At 36.6% G+C, this 24754-nt stretch overlaps 1 protein-coding gene across 1 annotated transcript in view; it reads left to right on the top strand.

Annotated features, from left to right (window-relative positions):
* The window catches only part of LOC150099470 (chymotrypsin B-like), a 73429-nt gene that overhangs the window by 3850 nt on the left and 44825 nt on the right, over positions 1-24754 (top strand). Inside the window, exons 2-4 of the mRNA XM_090404416.1 lie at positions 5306-5451; positions 16248-16470; positions 20186-20296. Of these exons, the coding sequence (XP_090260542.1) occupies positions 5306-5451; positions 16248-16470; positions 20186-20296 (480 nt within the window). The remainder of the gene's footprint in view (positions 1-5305; positions 5452-16247; positions 16471-20185; positions 20297-24754) is intronic.

Genomic DNA, 24754 nt, shown 5'->3' with positions numbered 1-24754 from the left:
TCTCGTTTTCAAACTCTTTCATTTTTTCTTGAATAATATTTGTATACCTGAGTTTAGAATCCACCTTCGTAAGCTACTTAATATGCTATTCAATTGTGTTCTATTGCCAGAAACGATAAAATGCTGAACGAAGGTCCTTCTCATAGTATTGTCCTAAACCAACTTGAATAAATCATTCTCAAGAATATAGTCAATGAGAGTTTTATTTTAGGTCTTTTCTCCATATGAATTTTACACGTCTCTATTTGGAATACAGAGTAACGAATAGTTCATGTTGTGAACAGAAATTCAGCTGGTGTTATTAGTAGTTTGCTCTTCTCTCCAAAATTTCCAAAATGCATTATATATCTGGTAATCATTTCCTAAGCTGCTGTTTATATCTGCGACAATGACTAACTTTTCCCTTTCTTTCGCTCTCTTGTCTAAAGCCTCTAAAATTGATCCGCTAAACAAACCTTCCTCGGTATAATAATCTTAGCTACAAGAAGATTATCCATACTGATTTTTTTAAATAAAATATAATAATTTTCATGTACATATTTGGCTGTAAATAATACCTTTCTTTTATAAATTCAGAAGACAAATTGAATTCTTTACTTTTCATATTTTATGCTTCTGTGATCTGCACTCCATTTTTGGCGTTTCTGATCATCTGATTTGTTCTGCATTCATTGGAGTATTTATCGATATCCTTGATGTGCTCTTCTCACCACTTTGGCTTGTCCTTTCTGCCATGTTTTCTTCACTGCATTTTACTCTGTACCTTTCTTCCTTCTCTTGAATCTGTTTACTTTCTTGAATTGGTTTCAATGTTTCTTGTGAAATCCAATGTTCTTTTAGCATTTATTCCCCTGCACCCTCTTGACTGTATGTATCTCGTGTTCTCTCTCTCTCTCTCTCTCTCTCTCTCATCCAGTTCTTCTTCTTCCCCATAATTTTCATTGTGATTTCCTTGTTTAATGTCCTTTATCTCTTTGATTTAAAAGTTTGTCTTCTCTCTTAGTATGAGTTTCAACTAGATATTGGAAATCACTTAGATATGATCTAATTACTCATCTGTTCCTTGAAATGTTGAGTACTACTAGACTGAAGTGGCCATTGTTTTCCTTATGAGCGTGATTCCCACTTTCTGTAGACCTTTTGCTGGAATGTTCTGTTACAAATTACTATGCATGAACAGCAAATTCAAGCATTCTCTCTTTCATTGCTTTCGCCATATCCATATTCACTCATTACTCTTTTCCAATTCTTGTTGTCAGTTACAACTTTAGCCGACCAATCTTTCCAGTGATCCGTAATTGCCTGTTTAGTATTGGTTCAAAGTTTGTTTCTGACTTGTTATGAAATAACTGTTTCTTCTTCAGTGTTTCCTGTAATATGAATAGATATGGACAAAAAAAAAGAAAAATCAGCTAACGCTTTTTATTCTCGTATAGGGAGTAGGCGAGGCCGTTTTATCCCTATCCAACATTTGGAGACTGAGTGGGCAGTTCAATCGCCATTGGTAGCCAATTAGAGATAGCTGACCTAAGGCTATCACTAATTAAACGGCAAGCAGTGAAGTGACGGCTCAACAAGTGCCGTCCTAACCCTAACACAATATATTTAATGTCTGAAATAGTGTGGATTCTACGGTCTATTTACTTAAGTTTACGGGACAAAAAACCTGAGTTTCCGACAGAAAAACCCGCTCTTCCGTGCCAGAGATAGACTAAGTCGGGAACTGGTCGAAAAAAGGCTTAGAAAATTTCCTCTAGTCGCCGACTAGAGGAAATTTTAAATGATCTTAAATTTTAAATGATCTTAAATTTTAAATGATCTTAAATTTTAAATGATCTTCCTGCAAACTTTGTCATTATGCTTTTGTTACCTGGCTTTTGTAAGCTCAGTGTGTTTCTCTTATTTTGTTGAGAAGAAATCCGACTCTCGCTATTTCTTTGTACTTCAACTAGACTGCATGATTATTCTTTATCTTTCACTCAATCTGCCTACAAAGCAAGTTTCTTCTTCTTCGGATTGAGTCTTCTCTTGAGAAGGATCTTCCAGTCTTCTCTATTCCTTGCTGGTCGAAAAAGTTCCTTATATGTTCTGCATCCCGAAATGTTGTTTAGTAATTTCAGCCAGGTAATTCTTGGTCTTCCGGGTCTTCTTTTTTCAGTTGGAAAAGTATTGATTAGGACGTTCGGAAGTGGGTCTCCGTCCATGGATGCAGTGTGGCCAAACCATCTCGGTTGTTGTTTTCTAATTTTTTCTATTATTGTCTTTTTATATAATAATTCTTGTCTGACTGTGCTATTTGCTTGCTTTTCTATCCAACTTGCTCTATATATTTTTCTTAAGCATTTCATTTCAAATGCCAGCAGTTTTTTCTCCTCTCTTTTCTTAACTGTCCACGCTTCTTCTCCATAGATGTGTTGGTATAATTATTGATTCATATAATGTGATTTTGGCTTGCTTAGATATATTGTTTGTTTTCCAGATTTTCTGGAATTTTCCCATGGTGGTCCATCCAATTGCTATTCTGCGTTTGATTGTTTAGAGTGCATGTATTGTTTCTGTTAGTTTTGATCCAATATATATATATATGAAGTTGTCTAGTTCTTCTATTGTTCTCCATTTAGGGTGGCTGAGATGGTAGTTCTGTTCCTCCTTATTTTCATCACTTTTGTCCTTTGTATATTTATTGTCATGTCATGTCGTATGTTTTACAGGTTTCGTTTAGCTTGTTGATTAACCTTTGTAGTTCATTTGGGGTTCTTGCAATAAGGGCGAGATCATCTGAATATTTGATATTATTTAAGTTTAAACCATTGACATTGATTCCAGACTCATAGTCTATTGCCTTCTTTACAACTTCGTCTAGATGTATGTTGAATAGGCATGGGAATAATGGGCATCCTTTCATTACTCCTTTTTGGATCTCTATGGGTTCGGTTGTGAGTGTGTCCATTTTAATTATTGCATTTGTCTTAAAGTAATACTTTATCAGAAACTGTATTATATATTTGTCTATTGCTTTTTCTAGTAGAACTTTAAGAAGGGTTTCTCTGTTTCTTCGAAAGCTTGTTTAAATTCCACAAAACAACAATATAGTTATTTATGGTCTTCCCAGCTGAGCTCTGCTAGTTGGTGCAATGTGAAAATCTATTGTTGAATAGTTTCCTCAGAAACCAGCATGCCCTATGCCTATCAGTTCTTCATAGGTGTTTTTAATCTATTTTGTATAATTCTTATGAATATTTTATAGGTGTGGGAGAGAGAGAGTAAATTGATTGTGTGTAATTTCTGCAGTCTCTTTCGTCTCCTTTCTTGTATATTGAGATACTCTTTCCAGTTCTCCAGTCATTTGGGGATCTCGTGTTTGTAGTATTTTATTGAATATGGTTGTTAAATATTCTATTGATGTGCTGCCTCCATATGACCACAGTTCAGTAGCGATAGTACCAATGCCTGGTGCTTTATTGTTTTTCATCTGTTTTATTGCGTATCTAACTTGTTGTAAAATTTTTGGGTGGTCGTTATTTTCTTCTATTGTTGCCATTGTAGTTTTGTTTCCTTGGTGAAAGTCTTAAAATGGTTTGATCAGATTTTTCTTATATCTTCAATATTCCCGGTTTCAGTCATCTTGTTGTTTATCATTGTTACTGCTTTTGCTGGGAATGTCTTTGTAATTTCTCTTATAGTGTCATGGAAGACTTTTAAGTTGTTTTGTTGGTATGCTTCTTGGCATTTCTTAGCGTTTTCTTCTAATCATTTTTCTTTGGTTTTTTGCATAGGTTGTCAACTTTATTTTTTAGTGCTCTGTATTTTTCTCTATTCTCTTCATTGTTTTATTGGTTTTCTCTTCTATTGTAGCTACGATTTCTTGGGTTATCTTCTCTTTGTTTATTTTAGGTTTGGTACCTAGAGTGGCTTTTGTAATTGATAACACTGTTTCCTTTCCTTCTTCCCAGTATTTCCCGCTGTTTTGGAAGATGGAGGGTTTTAATTTCAATCATATCTGTTCTGAAAATCGACGTCTGCTTGAGCTATCTTTTAGTTTTGATAGGTTCATATTTTCTTCTTTTCTGATATTGTTTTTCTTGTTGAATTTTATCTTCACTTTGGCAGTTAATATTTCGTGGTCAGTGTCGAAATCAAAGCTTCTTAATGTTCGTTCATTATTTACTGATCTTTTGCATTGTTTGTTCATGATGATATAGTTTATGCAGTTCTTTATATTACCATCTGGGGATGTCCATGTATATTTATTATTAGGGCGTTGATAGAACAATGTGTTTGCAATCATTAGATCGTTTGCGTTACAGAAGTGGAGTAATTGTTCTCCTCTGTCGTTAAGCTCTCCGTATCCAAATTTCCCGATCACATCTTTTTTGTCTGCTGTGAACTGTCCTATTTTAGCGTTAAAATCTCCCATCACTATGATGAGTTCTCTGTTTTTGGAATTATCTATTTCCTGTTGTAGTTCTTCATAGAAAGTTTCTATTTCTCCAACTCTTAGCGTTATTCAGCCAGCTATATCATAGGGAACAGGCGATGCTGTTCATTTCTCTCCTACAACTCGTGGCCGAGATTTATTAGATTTATTGGCCTCTGGGATAACACCCTGTAGTGGTTTCAGTCTTCCCAAGTGCCGTGCATCATAGGTAGGAAATAACCAATAATGAAGTTTGCCTTAATTTGCATAACTCTATATCATATAATTTATTTATTAAAGAGAATAACGATTTTATTATTTAAAATTAAGTGGATATTGAATCCAATATTATATATTAGCCGAATATAGAAACTACAAGCGTTTCAGAGAAACTTCAAGAGTTTCATGCCGAATATATAGCGACTATATAAAAGTTTCGGCGGATACAAGCGTAAGCCAGTGGTACATGACGGGGCAACTCATGGTAAAGGTGGGTTAAGGTCAGATCACTGTCCTTGGTATTTTCCCTTAATGCAAAATACATCTCCTAGGAGATGTATGATGTTATACATTATGGGGGGAGGTCACTACCCAGATCGGATTCGACCTTTTTTTGAGGTCTTGTCAGTGGGAGCTAGACCAAGAATACTCAGGATAAAGTGATACAGAACTTATATACTTTAGGTTATGAGTTCTTAAAAAAAGGTGTCACATTATAAAAGGCACACAAGAATTACTAAAGCTTCACTTCGGCGATGCAGAATTATTTAAAATTATTTTAAATATGCAGAATAATTTTAAATAATTCTGTATCGCCGAAGTGAAGCTTTATGCCCTCCTTTTTATTAACGATTTTATATTTGTACACCTATAATAATTTTTTTTGAGGGATTACTATTCCATGCAGTGAAGATGAATATAAAAGTATAGCACTCGGCGATGGACCAATGGATATCTACAGTCCAGGATTCTTGCAGGGTCAGAATTATCCAGATGACGTTCATTGTTACGCGTCAATCCAGAGCGATTTCAAAGTGAGTATGATTCTGTAATCATAGCTGTTTATTAAGATTTTATACTAAATATGGGTTAGTAGGTCTCACGCGCAAATGGCAAGGGTTTTTTCTCCCATAAATTAATTTATCCATTGGTAAAATATACAACTGCTACAGACTACACTCAGTTCACAGACACAACAGACTGTGTAATAAGATTTCTTTTTCTCAATATTAGATGTGCAAACTATTTGCTTTTAGACCAAGTCATTTACAAATACAAGGATAATTCTCTCTAGCAAAGCCTTTTTTTCGGTTTTTTAATCTCGCATTACAAAAATGACTGTAGAGCTCAACTATCAGTGATAGGAGTAGTTTACTGCCATAGCCCTCTCTCTCTCTCTCTTGAAAAAAAAAAGCTGAAGCTCTGATTATTGATAGCATGGGCTGAATATTACGGAAGTCTTCAAGAATTGAGACAGGCTTCTCCTTTGTCTTCAAAAAAAGTTAAATGGGACTAAAAGAGCTTTGCTTACCTCCTCTAAGGAATAAACAGCATTAGAGGATTTATATATTTATTTGCTTATTTATTTTACTGTCTGGCACATGGGTCGCCAAAGTTATTTGCCCGTCGACCCCTTCAAGAGTTTCTTGACTTTTTATCGACCCCCTCTATTTTACTATTACGTAATTATAATAGGACAAGCAAAAAAGACCCTTATGTGAGTTTTTAGATTGTTTATTTTATATTTACAGTGTTTATTGTATGTATAACATAGTATATATTATTATATTACTATTACTACTACTATTACTATCACTAGTAATATCACTGGTATTACTACCAGCGCTGCTCAACTCTTCAACATAGAGAAGTTTAGTTCGTGAATGAATAACGATTGAATTATAATATGCATGTTGATGAATTTTAGAACATTAACGCACACTTGTATGTCGATGCGCAAAAATGAGACTGGGATCGAATACTTGTAAGTATCAGTAAATAAGAACCACGCACGTGTTGCAATCTCGCTCCCACTGCGCCGGCCGGCAGGAACCACTCATCCGTTTATTGGTAAATACGTAATTTTGGCCTACTTGTAGGGCCTCAGTAACTATTTTCATGACCTTACTCCATCTTACAGGTCCTATTCATGGACCTGTAAGATGGAGGTACTGATCCCACGATTCATTTGCGTTGTCATTACCTCCATGTCTTTTGTCATGGAGGTAATCCAAGTTAACAGAATTAAATATTACCCATACAATGATGTCTTATATTTTTCTGTCGACCCCCAATCGACCCCTAACAATGTTATATCGACCCCTTTGGCGACCACTGGTCTAGCAAGTCCACCTTAGGACTATTTCAAGAACAGTCACTAAATAGTACCATTTATCCCGCTTTCATCTGTTTTTTTTTCATTCATTCTATTTTCCTTTCATTTTAATATGTTTCTTTTTAGCACAATTTATTTCATTCAGTATAGAAAATAAGGAATCTCCAAGAATTTGACGTACATCCTCAATACTATTACTATTTGTTCTTGTAAAAATATGAAACTGTGCTCCAACAAACGTCTTAGCATCCATTTTCTCAAAACATTAGTATTGATTGATTTATGACAAGCAGATGGTAACGAGAAGAAATGAACTGTTTTTAAATACATTCAGTTATTGTTACTGTTATAGACCACTTATGACCAATTTGGAAAGAACTGATTCTAATCCCGTTTTGGACGCAAGGAATCTTTATAAGAATTTCAAAGGAAAGTTAGCGTGACACACACACACACACACACACACACACACACACACACACACACACACACACACACACACACACACACACACACACACACACACACACACACACACACACACACACACACACACACACACACACACACACACACACACACACACACACACACGGTGTTAATTGAAGGTATTTCTCCTTGGGAAAACTCATGTTTTTCTCCGTACAAAAACAGGAAACGGGTCAAGGCGCACATGAACAAGAAGAAGAACAACAACAATGATTACAATAAAAAAAAATCAGCTAACACTTTTTTGTTCTGTTCCAGTATAGGGAGTAGACGAGGCCGTTTTAGCCCTATCTAACTTTTGGAGACTAAGTGGGCAGTTCAATCTCCACTGGTAGCCAATCAGACATAACTGGCCCACGGCTACCACTAATTAATCGGTACGCAGTGAAGAACGCGGCTAGCAAGTGCCGCTATCTCGTGGTTTCTATCCCTAAAACAATAATTCAATACTTTTCATGTCTAAAAATAATTTAATGAATTATATTCATAATTCATTAAATTATGAATATAATCAACGGCCGATTTTCTTGAATTTACGGGACGAAAAACCTGAGTTTCAGGGAGAGAAAATCCCGCTTGCACTGTTCATTAAGTTTGATTTTTCGTGCCTTAATCACATTTGATTAAGTATATCACAAATTTTTTAAAGGGTTGAAGATATTTTTTGAAAATTTTGCTGATATCTTTTCGTTGTCCACTGGTCTATTATAGACACAAAGGAAATGATTACATTACAAATGAAAAACAACAAGGGAAGTTTTGTTCATAAATTCAGTTTGTAATGTGTGGGGAACTTCTCTTATAATCCTCTTGAAAAGGTTCAAAATGATATAGTAACAATAAATAATGAAATCTTGAAAATATTTAATTTAGTTCTTTATATCTGTATTAACCAGTTTTGCTCAGTGGAAGAGGCGTGTTCCATTCAAAGCGCTTGATCGCACAAAGAAAGACCTCGCAGTTCAAGTCTCCGACTGGAGAAATTTTTACAAACAGTTTTTTCGATCGGTTTTCGAGTTAGTCGATGTCTGGCACGTGCAAGCGGGTTTATTTCTCCCGTAAACTCAAGAAAATCGACCATAAAATCAAAACTATTTTCAGACAGTAAATATAGAGTTAAGATTAGATACCACGAGATGGCGGCACTTGTCAGCCGCCTTTCTTCACCGGATGCTATGTGTAATAACCTTCAGCCAGGTATATCTGATTGGCTACCGCTGGAGATCGAGCTGTCCCCTGTCTCCAAAAGTTAGATAGGGCTAAAACGCCCTCGCCTACTCTGTAAATGGGAATAAAAAGCGTTAGCAGATACCCGTGTACAAAATAATAGCAGAAAGTGATGAAAATAATTTGGAACAAAAACGAAAGTTATTTTCAGTACCTTTTCCTTTCAATTTCAAAACAGTGGAATACATAAATCAGAATTCCCTTTTTCGTATATTGATAACTATCAAATTCATAATAGTATTACGTTTACCTCGTGTCAAAATAGACAGCCCTGTAGCATATATAAGGGTACGAAACGAAATCACTTAAGAACGTATTGTGATTGTGTAAAATTCGCGGAGAAACTGACGGCAAACTCAACTATCGGAAAGAAGATTTTGTACAAGTTCATTCTTAGGCAGAAAATGTTTTCAAACGCGCATTATCAATAAAACTAGGAAAGTCGTTGCCTGAATATCAGATGCCGGTGTATTTTATTGGATATATGGATGCTAACAATGAAATCAGAAAGAAAGAAATTAAAATTATTATGAAAGAAAGAACCGTGAGATCAGATCGCTGGTGATCGAACTGCCCACTCAGTCTCCAAAAGCCTATAAAATTAAAAGGCCTTGCCAACTTCCCATAAGGGATTAAAAGGCGTTAGCCGATTTATTTTTCATTTTAAAAAACTGGTTATATCCACAGTATAAGTTTCATTATAAATATGATTTTTATAATTTAAATTTAATAAACTAAACTAAAATGATGAAGCTTTAATTAAATTAAAGCTAAATCAATTAAAGTTACTAATGGAATGAATGAGTAAATATTTATTACGGTGATTTTTATAAGATATAACTGAATATTTGATGTCAGATGATGAAGTCTAAAGTTTTAGATCTCAAAAGATCGTCGCATAGACTTCTGTTAGCTGTTTTACTGAAAACAGCTAATAGAAATATTAATTGAATGTAACACTGCATTTTATGTATTTCATAGATTTATTGCATTTGTAATTATAAAAATTACAAAAACTTCTCAATGTAATATTAAATACAATAATAAGTAACAGTGATGATGTAGATATCCTTCAAATGATTTAATTACTTAAATACTTAAAAGAATGAAAAGGGTAGTAATTTGCATGTTCAGTGTGGCCAAGTTACGCACTGGTTACGAAAATAGCGTCGACATGAAATGAGTACGACCAAGTTCAAAACATAGCAAACAAGAAATATCAGAAAACAGTATTTTGTTTCCATTGAGTTGCACACATCAAAGTGGTCAAAAAACAACGCAATGCATAATAAACATTTCCTAACAGATAAAATAATATTATCCAATCATAGCAATATTTAGACTATCGGAAAATAAATTCAATTAAGAATATTGCGCAATTGTTATTTATTGGCAGCGATGGATTCCATACTGGTGGTCGTTTATTAGGTGGGTGCCTTCAAGGTAGTGCAGAAGTTGGGAATTGAAGATTTTTTCCATTATTTTAGACAGAAGTGAGGTGAGCGAGATAGGGTGGTAGTTGGATGGTAGTGATTTAATGCCCTTCTTGGGAATGGGGTGAATATAGGCCAATTTCGAGGCTGTGGGTACCAGTGGAGTAACAGAGTATAGAGAAGCGTCATAGAATAGGAGTCCGTTTTGGTGCACATATTTTCAGAACAACTGGAGGAATGGCATCAGGGCCAGGAGACTTTTTTGTGTCTACTTTGGAAAGTATTTTCTGATCTCTTTCTCGCAAAAGGATATAGGAGCATTGTATGATATGCATCTGGAATGGTTGGGGGCATTTACCATTGTCAGTTATGCATGTATTGTAAGAAAAGTGTAACCCGGAGATTGGCTATTTCTGTGGGTGATGATGCGATGGAGCCATCTGGGTATGATAGAGACGGGAATAGTGTTGGGCATAAGTTTCGGCCAATTGCTTTGACCAAAAGGCTCGGCTACAGTTTGGATAGTCTGCTAAATTTCTCCTTTTTTGCTCTTTCAAACTCTGTTTTGGAAGCATAGATTGTATGTTTTCATCTATTTCGGGCTTGAGTATAAGCTGTAAAGGATGATGGAGTTCTTGATTTGAGCCAGTTGTGGTATGACTGTGTTTTTCATTTTTAACGCCTTCGCATATCTTTTGGAGAACCAGGGTTTAGTTAGGGAATAGCAGGTCAGAGTAGTATGCAGGATGTTTGTTTCCATGGTTCTCACATGTGTCGCATCTCTGGACAAATGCCATGGAGAGGTTTGACGAATCTCAAGAGGTTGTACTTGATATCTCCAAAGATTTTGACCAGGTCTGGCAAAAAAGCTTACTACGCAAACTTCCATCATTTGGTCTGTCACAGGACCTCTGTAGTTGGATTGTCAGTTTTCTCTCTGGACCTCCGCTATATGTGGTGGTGGTAGGTTACTTATCTTCCCACCATTCAACTAACGACAGGGTTCTACAAGGTTCTGTCCTCTCACCAACCCTCTTCCTGCTATATATCAATGATCTACTTCATTTTACCTCCAATCCAATACACAGTTTTGCAGATGACAGCACATTGCATTCGGCTTTTTCATTGTAAAACTCAATCTACGCAACTCAACTACAGGTCAGGACTATGGAACATCAACCACCACCTCCCTCAATTCGGATCTCCAAGTCATCCTACAATTGTGTTCAGATAACCTCATCAACTCCAATGCCAATAAAACCCAGTTTTGTCTTATCTGTCATAAAAAGGAACCATTTTCTCCCAGTATTATTTTTGACAACACCAAATTTCCAACCAATTTGAGATTTCTCTTCTTGGAATTACCCATCACATCAAACCTCTCCTGGCATAAACACATCACAACCACTGCATTTGGCACAAGAAGTTACTTCACCCCTGAACAGTTGTTAACTTTACACAAATCGAAAATCCGCTCAGCTATTGAATACTGCTCTCACATATGGGGTAGGGCACCTAAAATCTCCCTCAAAATTCTCGATTCAATACAGAGGAGAGCAATAAGACTTATTAATGACCCATCTCTTACCAATTCACTTCTCCCACTTTCGCACAGACATTTGTATTCCACACTATGTGTATTCTACAAATATTTCCATGGGAAATGTACATCTGTAATAACATCAATAGTTCCCCCATATACAGGGTGTTCGGGATAAATTTGACAGTTTCGTAAGGAAAAAGAAAATCTTCTTTGTATCTATTAAATTTAATGAATTGACAAAAAAACATTACAGGCAGAGTTAATTACAATACTATCAACAAGATTTACTCAAAATAACCACCATTAGCATCGATCACAGCTTCAATTCTGCTTCGGAACCTCGAACAAGCTGATGCTACAGTCTCCCTGGGAAGGGCCGCAAAAACTGTTTTAATTTTATCCATTAACTGGGCTTTTGTATTACTGGAAGTGCGATTGGTGTCTTTTTCAACTGCGCCCCATACAAAATAATCCATGGGGTTAAGGTCTGGGGAGTTTGGAGGCCAAACATTTGGACTGGTGAAGTCGTAGAAATTTTCAGACAACCATTTTTGACTTTTCCCAGAGGTGTGGCAAGGGGCCGAATCCTGCTGCCATACATACGGCCTACCATTGGCTACCCTTGTTATCCAGGGCTTGACTACAGTTAGCAACTCCACGAACAAAGCCCGAATTCCAATGCCAGGGTTCTTCAACACCTGTTCCTGCAGATTTGCGAGGAATTCTGCTGTACGAACGCAATCAGATCGTCTGCTAGGGATCTTTCTTCTTGCTACATCCTCGTAGTCACCATTGCAAGTCTCTAGTTCATGCCTGATTGTTTTTACTGTATTCAGGGAGCATTGGGCAGCAGTCGTAATATCCTTATTTTGATGGCGGGCACGAATCATCATGATACAAGTTATTCTCTTCCATGATTCAGGTGGGTTCCAGCTATCCATCCTTTCTGACATCTTGTATATGAATGAAGAAGGGTCCAAACTTTTAAATGAAGAGAAGTGTGTGTTAATACATGTAACTTACGGAAAAATATAATTAATTATAAATATGTCAAATTTATCCCGAACACCCTGTAGTGCTAAGCTCGTTGGAACACGTGCAGCTGCTACTGCTCAACATCCCTTTACAGTACACCTTGAAACCCACAGAACAGATTTCTTTTCCTCCTCCTTCATCACTGCAATTGCTGTATTGTGGAACAGTCATCCCATCTGTTGTGTTTCCCGAGGAATACAATACGGTGTATACATTCTTCTAAATCAAATGTAAACAAGTTCTCCTTTCCCAACCCATTAACTATACGGTACTAACGTACTATAGCAGTGATGGCAAACCTATGACACATGTATCAGCACTGACACACTTGAGGGTTTCAGGTGACTCACCTTGGATGTTGAAAAATATTGGTATTCTGATGAAAAAACTGCGATAAATCGTGTAAGATCGCTCTCAGTTAAGGCGAAGGTAGGTTTCGACTTTGAGAATAAACTCAAAATATTTCAACGTGATTAAGAAAGTAACAATTTTGAGTATTTCCCAAGAGTAAAAATTTTTTTTAACGAAACCAGCCCCAAAAATCGTGAATAATATATCAACAAATCTATCGATGTTCTAAAGTCAGTAACTGAGCAGTTTTCTTCTAGATTTGAGCAGTTTCGAATGTTGGAACAAACAATCCAATTCATAAAGTATCCTGATGAAACAGAATTCATGGATCTTAAATTAGATGGCTTTGAGTGGTTGGGTTGAAAAGATCTTGAAACGCAACTAGCCAACTTCCAGTGTAATCCTATCTGGAAAAGAAAGTTTAATGCTCTTAGAAATGAATTAGAAGAACTTGAGCGGGAACATCTGCATGATACCCTCGTGTAAAAATTCAGATTGTGAAATTCTAAGCAATAGATTTCGAAACAACGCCAGGATGAGGTGCCCAGCTCTTTTTCTATAAATATTCTTGACTTCAAGTTTGCTTGTTTCGGACGAAAAAGTCGAGTTTCTGGTAGGGGGGTACCCTACAAATTCTATATAACAACGAATACCTCACCTTCACCAGAAAAGCTCCGAAAGCTTCCCGAAAACATTCATGCTCTTAAAATCTTTGCTAAAGCTCTTCTAACAATTTTCTCTTCTAATATACTCTTATGAAACTCTATTTTCTGCCTTAAATAATATCAAATCGAAAGGGAGAAATAGATTGAGCAATGATTCGAGCGCTGCCTGTGTAGCATTAAAATGTACACACTATAGCCCTTCTATAAAGCAACTTTCTACCAGCACTCAGCAGCAGAAAAGTCATTAAATGTAATGTAAGTTTGTAATTTCAGTTTATTAAATTAATTGTATAATATGAATTCATAGATTCGAATCAATGTCCTATTAAATAAATAGCTTAATATGATATGTATAAGTCACTATCAATGATTATGTAGTTACATTTATAATGCATGTATGCAAGTGGCACATCAACAACGTCAATATTTAAAAAAAAAAAGATGTTTGACACACCTGGGTAAAAAGGTTCGCCATCACTGTACTATAGGTTGATCAACCAACCTTTTATTTATGGGCTTAACAGAAAAAAAGGAAAAAAAAAACATAATGAAGATCCAAATGAAAAAAGGCGATGTTTGTAGTTTTTCACTATGTAACAGGTTATTCTATCATTTTCATATGCTCCTGATAGTTACTATTGTTATAAATTTATATTTAATGCCAGCGCAAAAGCAAACCAAAATTAATACAGAAAAAGCAGAAATTGTCAGTTTTTTACTGCTAAGCATGCTAAAGAATACATATTTTAAATTCTATGCGCACTATATAAACCAGACTATTTCTAAAATTTATTTTTGTTAAGTCGCCTCCTTTTAATGAACAAGCTAAACATATTTAGTAGCTATGAAGAGGTCTGGAGAAACGTTTTTGATCGTCCATGACATTTTACTTGCATGCTATTAGGTCTGATACAGATGCTTACCAAAGGATATGGTAAGCTTCTATGGAATGGTGCGCCTTCTATCCTTTGCAATTAAATTGCCTCTGATTCTTCACTGTGTGTGTCATGGTTGATAGTGTGCTCTCTTCAGATTTCCTTACGAATTCCGCAGTACTGCAGGGCTATGTATTTTTCCTTACTGTATTCTTCCTGCTAAATGAATACCCTTAAATCACTATATAGTTTTAGAGATAACTGCACACCCCATTCTTCTTCTTCAATTGATTAGCCACCTCCACTACTAACAGTGATCAAACGTTCCAAGTTTCAAAATCTTCCATTAACAATATGTTAAACCCTCATCTCGTTGCTTTACGCCATTAGCATAAAGACAGCTTTGTAAACTCTAATGCAACCAAAATACACTCAGTGGACAAAACATTAGAGATGCCTACCTAATAGTGTGCCGATCCTCCTTTTGTTGTGTAGGAAACAATAACAGCCTGTACTCGCAGAGGCATTCAATCCACCAGAGGTAATTCCAGTCATGTCTGTTGCAGCATTGTTTACAACTGCGCCTTAGACCTCGGTACCGGATACATGGATCTGATGTCTCGTTCTACGTCATTACAGAGAGATTCGATCGGATTTAAATCAGGGGACATTGGGGAGGGGAAACTAGATGGTCCCAAACTCAGATGAGTGTTCCTCGAGCCATGCCTGGATGGTTGCGGCCGGGTGAGGCGGCGCAGCGCTCTTTCCTGCTGAAACAGACCATTAGATGTAGGATGCGCGAAGGCCATGAAGATGTGTAGGTTATCAGCCAGCTCATTCTGATAGCTCGCAGCGTTTACGGGACTCTATAGAACAATTAGGACCCTAATTTGTCACATGAGAAGGCTCCTCAAACCATCACTAAGCTACCACCTCCTTGAACAGAACCGACCTGCCACGATGTGGTCATGGCTTCATGTTGTCGGCGCCACACCGAAAGCCTCCTGTCAGCTCGGTATAACTAATAACAGGATTCATCAGATTACACGACTATAGCCCAATCTGAAGAGGTCCAATTTTAATGATCTCAAGTGGCATACGATTAAGGCGTCCGCTCCCGTAGCCCATGGTATGCAAAGTACACTGTACCATTCGCTCGCTGACACTGTTGGACCTCTAACATTGAAATTATTTGTGCTGCCGTTGCCAAGGGGCTGGTCTATACGAGCCTGATGAGTCTACGTGACATCAATGGCACGTAGTCGGCCACTACTTGCTCGCTGGGCGCTGGTATACTCGAGGTAAACCCTTTATAAGTTTGCCCTAGAGAACTCTAGTTTCTTCCCAATTGAGCGATGTCTTGCTCCGATAATACATCCACAATGAAAGTCGCTAAGATCGTCACATTTACCCATGCTTATCAATTGCGATATACTCTTGGGAAGTCAAGATGTCTGCCTATTTACAGTCCAAATTCGGTTTGAAACATATTTCACTCTGCGCGGGGGAATCCTAGTTTCTACTTCCCACACTATCTATCTCTAATGTTTTGTCCATTGAGTGTACACTTGTCTTATTTCTCTCAAGAATATCACACTCTATTCCTCCCGAACTTTGATAATATGAAATCTCCATCCAAGATCGAATTTTTCTTCTTGGGCTAACTTATGCTTAACTTTTCTTTTTCTCCAAAAACACTCTTTGTCCATTTCCACACAGTACACTTAGTTGATATTTGCAGTGATGTACCAAAAGTCATCTTAAATCGTTGTTTTATGGCTTGATACCAGCAAGTGATAAAAAATATAATTTTTTTAAAAACAAATATAACTCTAGGAAAATACAAAAAGATATTTTGTTGTTTTTGCTTTCCCTAGATGCTAAAAGTATCGTTTTTGACCATTGACATGGAAGCATCAAATAGTTGCGAAGCTGATTATTTGATGATTACCATGCTTGGACATCCCTATCTTAAATTCTGTGGAAGTGTTGAAGCGAGGCCAATAGTCATCAACAGTAGTTACGTAGACATTCAATTTAGCACCGATTATGTGGAAAACAGTCGTGGTTTTCATATGAGGGTGGAAGAGGCAACAAAAGGTAATCAAAAAATTTACTGGATAATTAATAATTATTATTCACTTAATACTTCCAACTTAAAATTTATAACTTTGAGAGTGTTGTTTGAATGAATGAATACCAACACCCAGGGACTGCAAACGGACTACATGGAAGTGAAACAAATGTGTTTTTACCTTTTCTGTGTCATTTTTATTTTATTCTGTTTATTTATTTTGAACATGTAATGTTCGTACATTCCGAAATGCAGTGTATACAATTTTTATTAACTGAATTAATTGCTAGGTAACATTAATTTCTTTAAACTATTACTTTTAGATTCATTTCTGAGTGCTGAATTGTTGAGAATGGCTTTCTCACAAACTGAATTCACTTTAGTGGTTTTCGAATCCTTCGGCGGCACGGATGGTATCACCGAAGGATTCGAACACCCAGCAAGTGTCTACGCAGGAATCCAAGATTGCATCTGAATAAAACTTCTTTTACACAGCCAAGAATCAATCGCACTTTATCCAAGCAATGTTGCAACAATACATCGGAAAGAGAAGGATTAAAGTTGGCAGTCTTACATACTTTATAGTAATATCCCACATATTTAACTGAGTTCAGATCAGGAGATTGTGCTGGCTAAGATACAAGTCGAAACTGTAATGTTATCTAAAAACTTCTGAATTTTTTTTTTCCTTGACGGTAATGACTTTGCCTTCTTGCAATATTCCGTCTTCTGTGCAATAGTGTTGACATGATTTGCTTTACATAATCGGATTGAAATTTTAACTACCGTATTACAGTGCCATCATGAGGCTCTTCATCACATTGTCCTTCCTCCTCCTGCATCAAAAGCACTCCATATCATATCGTAAAAGATCAGCCGCTTGTTTGAGTCTTAACATGCGATGGATCCAAACTCTAATGTGGTCATCTCCAAGGACCGGCTATATAATCATTATGGATCAGTAAATTGGTTCGTTGCACCAATTGCAGTTTTCTACTATTGTCACCATCTGTACTCCTGTAGGTGAAGTTTCTCTTACTTACTGAGATACACGTAAAGATTTTCAGAATTACTCTCTCAATGTCTTATGCGAAATGCCTCTGATTATCGCCAAGGATATCAGCAAAATTTCTGAAGTCCGTTTCAAAGGGAAACGTGTGTCAACAGGTGCTTAAACACTTCGGAGGTCTGTTGCAATCGTTGTCAATTTTCCCTTCATAGTTGCTCGCCTAAATTCGAACACTTTCAGTTCGCGTAAAACATCCGCTTCTGCATTCATATTTCTTTCGTGCATTTGTGTCATATTTTTTTCCCTGTTGATTTTCTCCTATTGCTTCCACGAACACCTGAGAGTTAGTTCACCAACTCTGTAATTATATTTTGTAGCAGGACTACTTGAGTACATTGTGTACTATTTCATCGGTGCATTTGGTTCTCATTATGAACAATTCAGCAAGACACTCTGTTGATTATGACATATATACGTTAGTGGTGTGAAACATTCTCAGCCTAACAATGAAAAAAATTTATAATTTCAAAATTATTTTTATTTTTAAACATGATCTCCCTTAAGACTAATACATTTATTCCAGAGCCATTGTCCCGTCCATTTAGTGGTTTTCAGTAAGATCTGCAAAATACAGCTTTTAGTTTTAGGAAGAGATAGAAGTCAATAGGAGCCAAATTTGGGGAATAGGGTGGATATTCCAACAATTCATATTGCAGATCCCTTAATTTTCCCATTGCCAAAACACCTTTGTGGGCAGGTGCATTGCCCTGATGAAGGATGATTTTTTTCTTCGGCAAACCTGGTATTAACTCAAGAAAATTTTCATTTATTCTGGTTAAAAGATTGGAATAATATTCCCTGGTCATTGTTTTATCCTTTTCAGGATAATTTATAATCAAAATGCCTTTACCATCCCAAAACACCGATGCCATGACCTTTCCTGCTGATGGAACCGAATTCATCTTCTTTGACGCTGAACAACCGGCTTCTGTCCACTGTTTTGACTGCTGTTTCGGTTCTGATTCACATCAGAACTGAAACAGCATGGTGAATGGTGAATCCAAGTCTCATCTATAGTAATAAATCGACTCACAAAATCAGTTTTCTTATTGTTAAAACGTTCCAAGCACTTTCAGAGAAACTTTTTCATATGCAATTCTTCATGCAAAATATATCCTGCACGTTCCTTTGAAATGAATATAGTCTCAGCAATTTCACGCACACTGACTCGCCATCATCCAAAACCATATCGTGCATTTCATCAATGATTTCTGGTATTGTTACACTCTTTGGACGTCCTTCACGTGGATCACCGTCAAGGCTGTTACTGCCACGTTTAAACTCTGCAGCCCATTTCTTAATTGTCGAAAACGAAGGAGAAGAGTACCGAAAAATCTTTATGAACTTCGAATGAATTTCTGGTATCGTTAAACCTTCTTTTACAAAGAATTTTATAACCGCACAATACTCAATTTTAAACATTTCAAGGGATACAGACAACACTTTTGCTTCAGACAGCTGTATAAAACAAACTACTTGATAGAATGACTTGCAATTTCACATGGATTCTTATAAGAGATGTACCAATTGAGATATAAAAATGTTGAATAGTGTTGCCATATGGTGGAGACCGAGAACTTTTCAGACCAGCCAAGTATTTTATTCTAGTGGTACAATATTATGTCACACGCGCCTACGCATATGTTTTGTAAGCTACCATAGGGTACTTTAAAAATATTTATGCCATTAACCTAGGGATATACGTAGGGAGGGTATGTAATGATAGAGTGAACAGAAAGTTATGTTGTTGTATGATGTACTTGAATTTCCCGGTTCTTCGAAAGAGAGTCAGAGATCAACTAGTTTCTTATTAAGGTCGCATCTTCGTGATTGCTTGCGTCTAGATTCAAGCAGACGTCATTATAAGATGGCATCGATGTATCTGCTCTTAACTGAAGAAACTCTTTGTCATTCCATTCATTTTCAGAAGTTTTATAGATATTCACTTCATCCTAAGACGAAATGATATATTGCTAATTCTACAGTACAGCGTGCGATGTATTATTGAGTACAGTCTTCAATTGTGGGGTGGTTATCTAGACTCCGTGTTATAGTATTGGCGAGCAAGCAACATTCCGAACTTTACAAATCTTTCTTAAGGGATGATTCTGTTCAGTAAGGAAAGAACACCTTCAGAACATATAAAGGTTTTGTTCATTTGCTAAGTATATTATTATTATTTTATTATTACACAAGACCTCCAGGGAGTCCAAAGACTCATCGAGGGAGGGTACCTACTCTACAACTTTCCCTCTCCACCAATCCACCAACCGCAACTACCATCATCATCTACACCAACGCCAGCTATCGCCGACCACCATCACTAGTATTTTCACTGAGAAACATCCATGCCCACGGCGGGATTCGAAACGGTAGGTTTTTGGCTGGAGAGCGGATACGCAAACCACTCGGCGAACAAAGACGGTAGCTAATGAACTGGAAATAATTTGACGCTGATTCTTGTTATTGACAGAGTCGTATCTTATGATATCCTAATTTACGCTCACACATAGACCATCACTTTTTACCGTGCTCCTAAACAAAAATGAGCATGCTATGTCATATTGATCAACATTTTTATCCGTTTTTTAAACTCGTGTTATTTTTAAAAGGTTATAACTAGTTTCCTCGGAAGGGACCAAGCAGTCATTTATTATTTTAATATTTTGCAGGTCTGTGCAACTTTGATGAAATAGAGTGCCAAAACAGAAACTGTGTTCCCTTAAGTGCCAGATGTGACGGATTAGATCAATGTGGCGATGGAAGCGATGAAGCCAGATGTGGTGAGGAATTTTTTCGATTTTCACACACACACACGCGCGCGCGCGGCGTATTTTTTATTTATCATCAGCAGCTGTTAAGAGTTTCTGTGTAAATGCATCAAATCTAGCCTGGTTATGCTCCAATAACGAGGCAAGCAATAATCGACTAATGAAGTAAAAAACACCAATGAAACTAAGCACTTTCTTTTTAAATTCTATTATAGTTAAAAAAACGTTATGTTCCTCATGTTTACACTATCCCCCCCCTGCTCCAAACAGCTGGAATTTGTTAATCATAATCGTGAAAGAGAATCAATGTGCTTTTATTCAACAGTTTACCAATGCTTTTATGTTATGTTCTGTCCCCCGTACAGCATACTATTCAAGTACACCCATTACTAAATTTTGTCATTAACCACTTCTGAGTTGTAGATTTGTCGATAATTTTGTACCTGTCTTCTATTTTCCCGTAGGGATCCTGCTGGAGCTGATAATCAAATTAAGCAATCTAGTTAAAAGTACTGTCAATTGTTTACCACATCTGTGATATCATTTCCGATAATATGTTAAACGCCTCGACATCAAGGTTGTGTATCACCTTATTCAGCACTACGTCTCTCTTCGTTTCACATCAATCCTTGTCACATCTGATATTGCAGAATCTCCATCAAGATAATATGCTTGCTTTTGCAAAGTGATCACTGAGTAATTCAACTATTCCTTCTATTTCAATAATCTCACCCTACCATCCGCATCCATTCTTCCTTTGACTCGCAACAAACTCATCCCATTAATTCCCGCTAGATTTATCTTCATGGGTATGTAGTCCATTGCCTTCAAACAAGCCTTGACCGTTTCCATACAACACCGACACCCTTCCTCCTGGCACTACTGTCTTCTAGCACACAGGAGAATTCCGAGCTCTGTAATTCCACATCTTAGCTGAAAACTCCAGATGTCTTGGCTTTCTCATTGATGGAAACGACATCATAGTCCTTATATATATATATATATATATTGTTATGTCCCAACTTACGATGTTTGTTCTAACTTATTATTTTTTAGTTCTTATCTTACAAATTGCCTTTGTCTATATGCTTCTAACTTCTATTTTCAAGATATCACCAAATTTTCTACTAATATCTGCGTCACTTGCTCCCCGTAGTACCCCTAGTATTTGTATTTATACTGTGCCCTTTGGGATATTTAATTTAGGATATTATATACATAAACAGAGAGAAAGAACTCAAATATCTGAAAGTGTAACTATTGCAGTCGTAACACTAATTCTTGTTACTCAACATTAATTCCTTAGACTTCCCGTTTCTTAACATTAATTCCCCGCGTGATTAGGCTCGAATGTTTCTAAGCGGTGCATTGGATTAGCAATATCAGACAACTTTTTTTTATCATTAAACAAAAGGTTTATTATTTCTCTAAATATGGTACATATCAAAATACTTAACCAAATTACTTACACACTAAAATCAGCTTAATACAAGTAGTTGGGCTATGATTTGTTAAATGGTTACTTCGATCATGCCGTCACAACAATTCAAAACATAGAATCACTTAACATGGACAAATTGGATTACTACACACTATTAGATTATTCAATTTCAAGTACACTAACAAAATCATTTACTACTCTAGCACATACTTATGAGAATTCCGATTTTTTACACGTTACATTAGGCATTCAAATTCCTCAGGCTACTTAATTACTCAATTCACACTAATCAAACTCAAAATTAACAAAACCTTTCACTTCATTAACACACAACTATGTCATTAACTTCCCTTTACATCACAGTAGGCACTCAAGATTCTTAGGACAATTAATTATTCACAAACCATGAACACTAGCTAGCTTACTTTTAACACTCTCTATCAAATTCTAAAGTCCTATTATAATTTCTCCCTAATCACTTTAACAGTTCCGTATTATGACAATGGTACCTATCACAAACAACTTCTAGTTAACATAAGATAAAAATCACAATACCTTTCTTTAGCTTCACTTACGGGCCTTTACCTTCTACTGAACGTACTTGCTTGCTATAACTTCTTGCAATTCAGGGCTATATAAACATCTGCGCGGTCGGCTGTAATATCCGAAACGAGGACATCAATATCTTCACAGCTTCCTATGACTCTATGGCATATTTCGCTTTCTACATAGGAATACGGGAATAGCTTTCCCGCTCACCTTCGTTTCCTTGTTGTGGCATGAGGATATAAGCCATATCTCTCCACTCAGGAACACCGTGAAATCCACTAGAAAACCAAACTAAAATAACCGCGACTATCCAAACGTTTCTTCTCCTCTCGCAAAAGGCAAAAAGGCCTAAAGCCACCTTGACTATCCAAACGTCTTCTCCAAAAAGTCAAAAAACCCAATGCCACGAGGGGGGTTACCAACCCTTTTATAGCTGCTCTCCTAACGGTGCCCTTTCTTACTTCTTTCTCCCGCCTCCTACTTGTTTTTCGTCTGTCTACCAATTGGGTAGCACTTTGCCACCATACGTCATTTTGATCGGCAACTCGTAACGAGTTACAATCCGGGTATAGGCCCTAAGCGATATTCCGTTATTTCTCTTGTTAGCCTCTATCTTAACCCCCTTTCAAACCTTTTCTCAGAATTCTACTTAATGCTTAATCTGTAGCCTCTCACATAGCGTATTTCATGACTCATTCTTTTCTACTCATGCACTTAACTCTTTCATTCTTAATCGCATTACTATATTAATTCTTAGTTAGCTACTTATTTAATACAAATTCCTTGTTTAGTCATAATACATGTTAATACATTCCTTTCTTTTGCTATTTTAACTTAACAATAAACCTTTACATTTTACTCATTTTATACTGGATGCAAGAATATTTTATTCAATTAATTTATTTTCTTATGCAGGGGTTTTTATTTATGTTATTTATTTTTCATGTTACACCATGATAACTGAGAATATTATATTCTCAAGATACCAGGTGTAACAATATATATATATATATATATATATATATATATATATATATATATATAATATATATATATACAGGGTGTTCGGGATAAATTTGACATATTTATAATTAATTATATTTTTCCGTAAGTTACATCTATTAACACACACTTCTCTTCATTTAAAAGTTTGGACCCTTCTTCATTCATATACAAGATGTCAGAAAGGATGGATAGCTGGAACCCACCTGAATCATGGAAGAGAATAACTTGTATCATGATGATTCGTGCCCGCCATCAAAATAAGGATATTACGACTGCTGCCCAATGCTCCCTGAATACAGTAAAAACAATCAGGCATGAACTAGAGACTTGCAATGGTGACTACGAGGATGTAGCAAGAAGAAAGATCCCTAGCAGAAGATCTGATTGCGTTCGTACAGCAGAATTCCTCGCAAATCTGCAGGAACAGGTGTTGAAGAACCCTGGCATTGGAATTCGGGCTTTGTTCGTGGAGTTGCTAACTGTAGTCAAGCCCTGGATAACAAGGGTAGCCAATGGTAGGCCGTATGTATGGCAGCAGGATTCGGCCCCTTGCCACACCTCTGGGAAAAGTCAAAAATGGTTGTCTGAAAATTTCTACGACTTCACCAGTCCAAATGTTTGGCCTCCAAACTCCCCAGACCTTAACCCTATGGATTATTTTGTATGGGGCGCAGTTGAAAAAGACACCAATCGCACTTCCAGTAATACAAAAGCCCAGTTAATGGATAAAATTAAAACAGTTTTTGCGGCCCTTCCCAGGGAGACTGTAGCATCAGCTTGTTCGAGGTTCCGAAGCAGAATTGAAGCTGTGATCGATGCTAATGGTGGTTATTTTGAGTAAATCTTGTTGATAGTATTGTAATTAACTCTGCCTGTAATGTTTTTTTGTCAATTCATTAAATTTAATAGATACAAAGAAGATTTTCTTTTTCCTTACGAAACTGTCAAATTTATCCCGAACACCCTGTATATATATATATATATATATATATATATATATATATATATATATATATATATATATATATATATATATATATATATATATATATATATATATATATATATATAAGCCACTTTGACTGTTATAACAATCCTGGTGTTAGAGCATGGGTGATCTCTGGGGGCACAGTTAGTCGCACGCCGCGACGGACGTAGTATAGAAGCACACAATTATACCTGGTTCCAATGCTGCTAAAAACAAGAAAATGCAGCTTTAGTAGGCACGTGATCATCAACTGGACGGCTGTCAACTGTAAAAATGTCGCCTGATCTAATGAGTCATGGTTTGTACTAAATCATGCTGATTATAGAACCAGAAATATGGCATCAAAAACGCAAGGCGATAGACCCTTCCTGCCAAGTAGTAACAACTCAGCCTCGTGTGGGAAGGGAGGAGTAGTGGTGTGGGGAATGTTCTCTGGCACACTTTAAGTTTTATCTACAAGATGGCGTGGAAATGAGCAGTTCATAGC

This window comes from Typopeltis vanoorti, chromosome 14 (assembly GCF_054136105.1).
Source record: "Typopeltis vanoorti isolate ZY-2024b chromosome 14, IOZ_Tvanoo_1.0, whole genome shotgun sequence".
NCBI classification, from domain to species: domain Eukaryota; kingdom Metazoa; phylum Arthropoda; class Arachnida; order Uropygi; family Thelyphonidae; genus Typopeltis; species Typopeltis vanoorti.
This window is presented reverse-complemented; position numbering and strand designations above follow the sequence as displayed.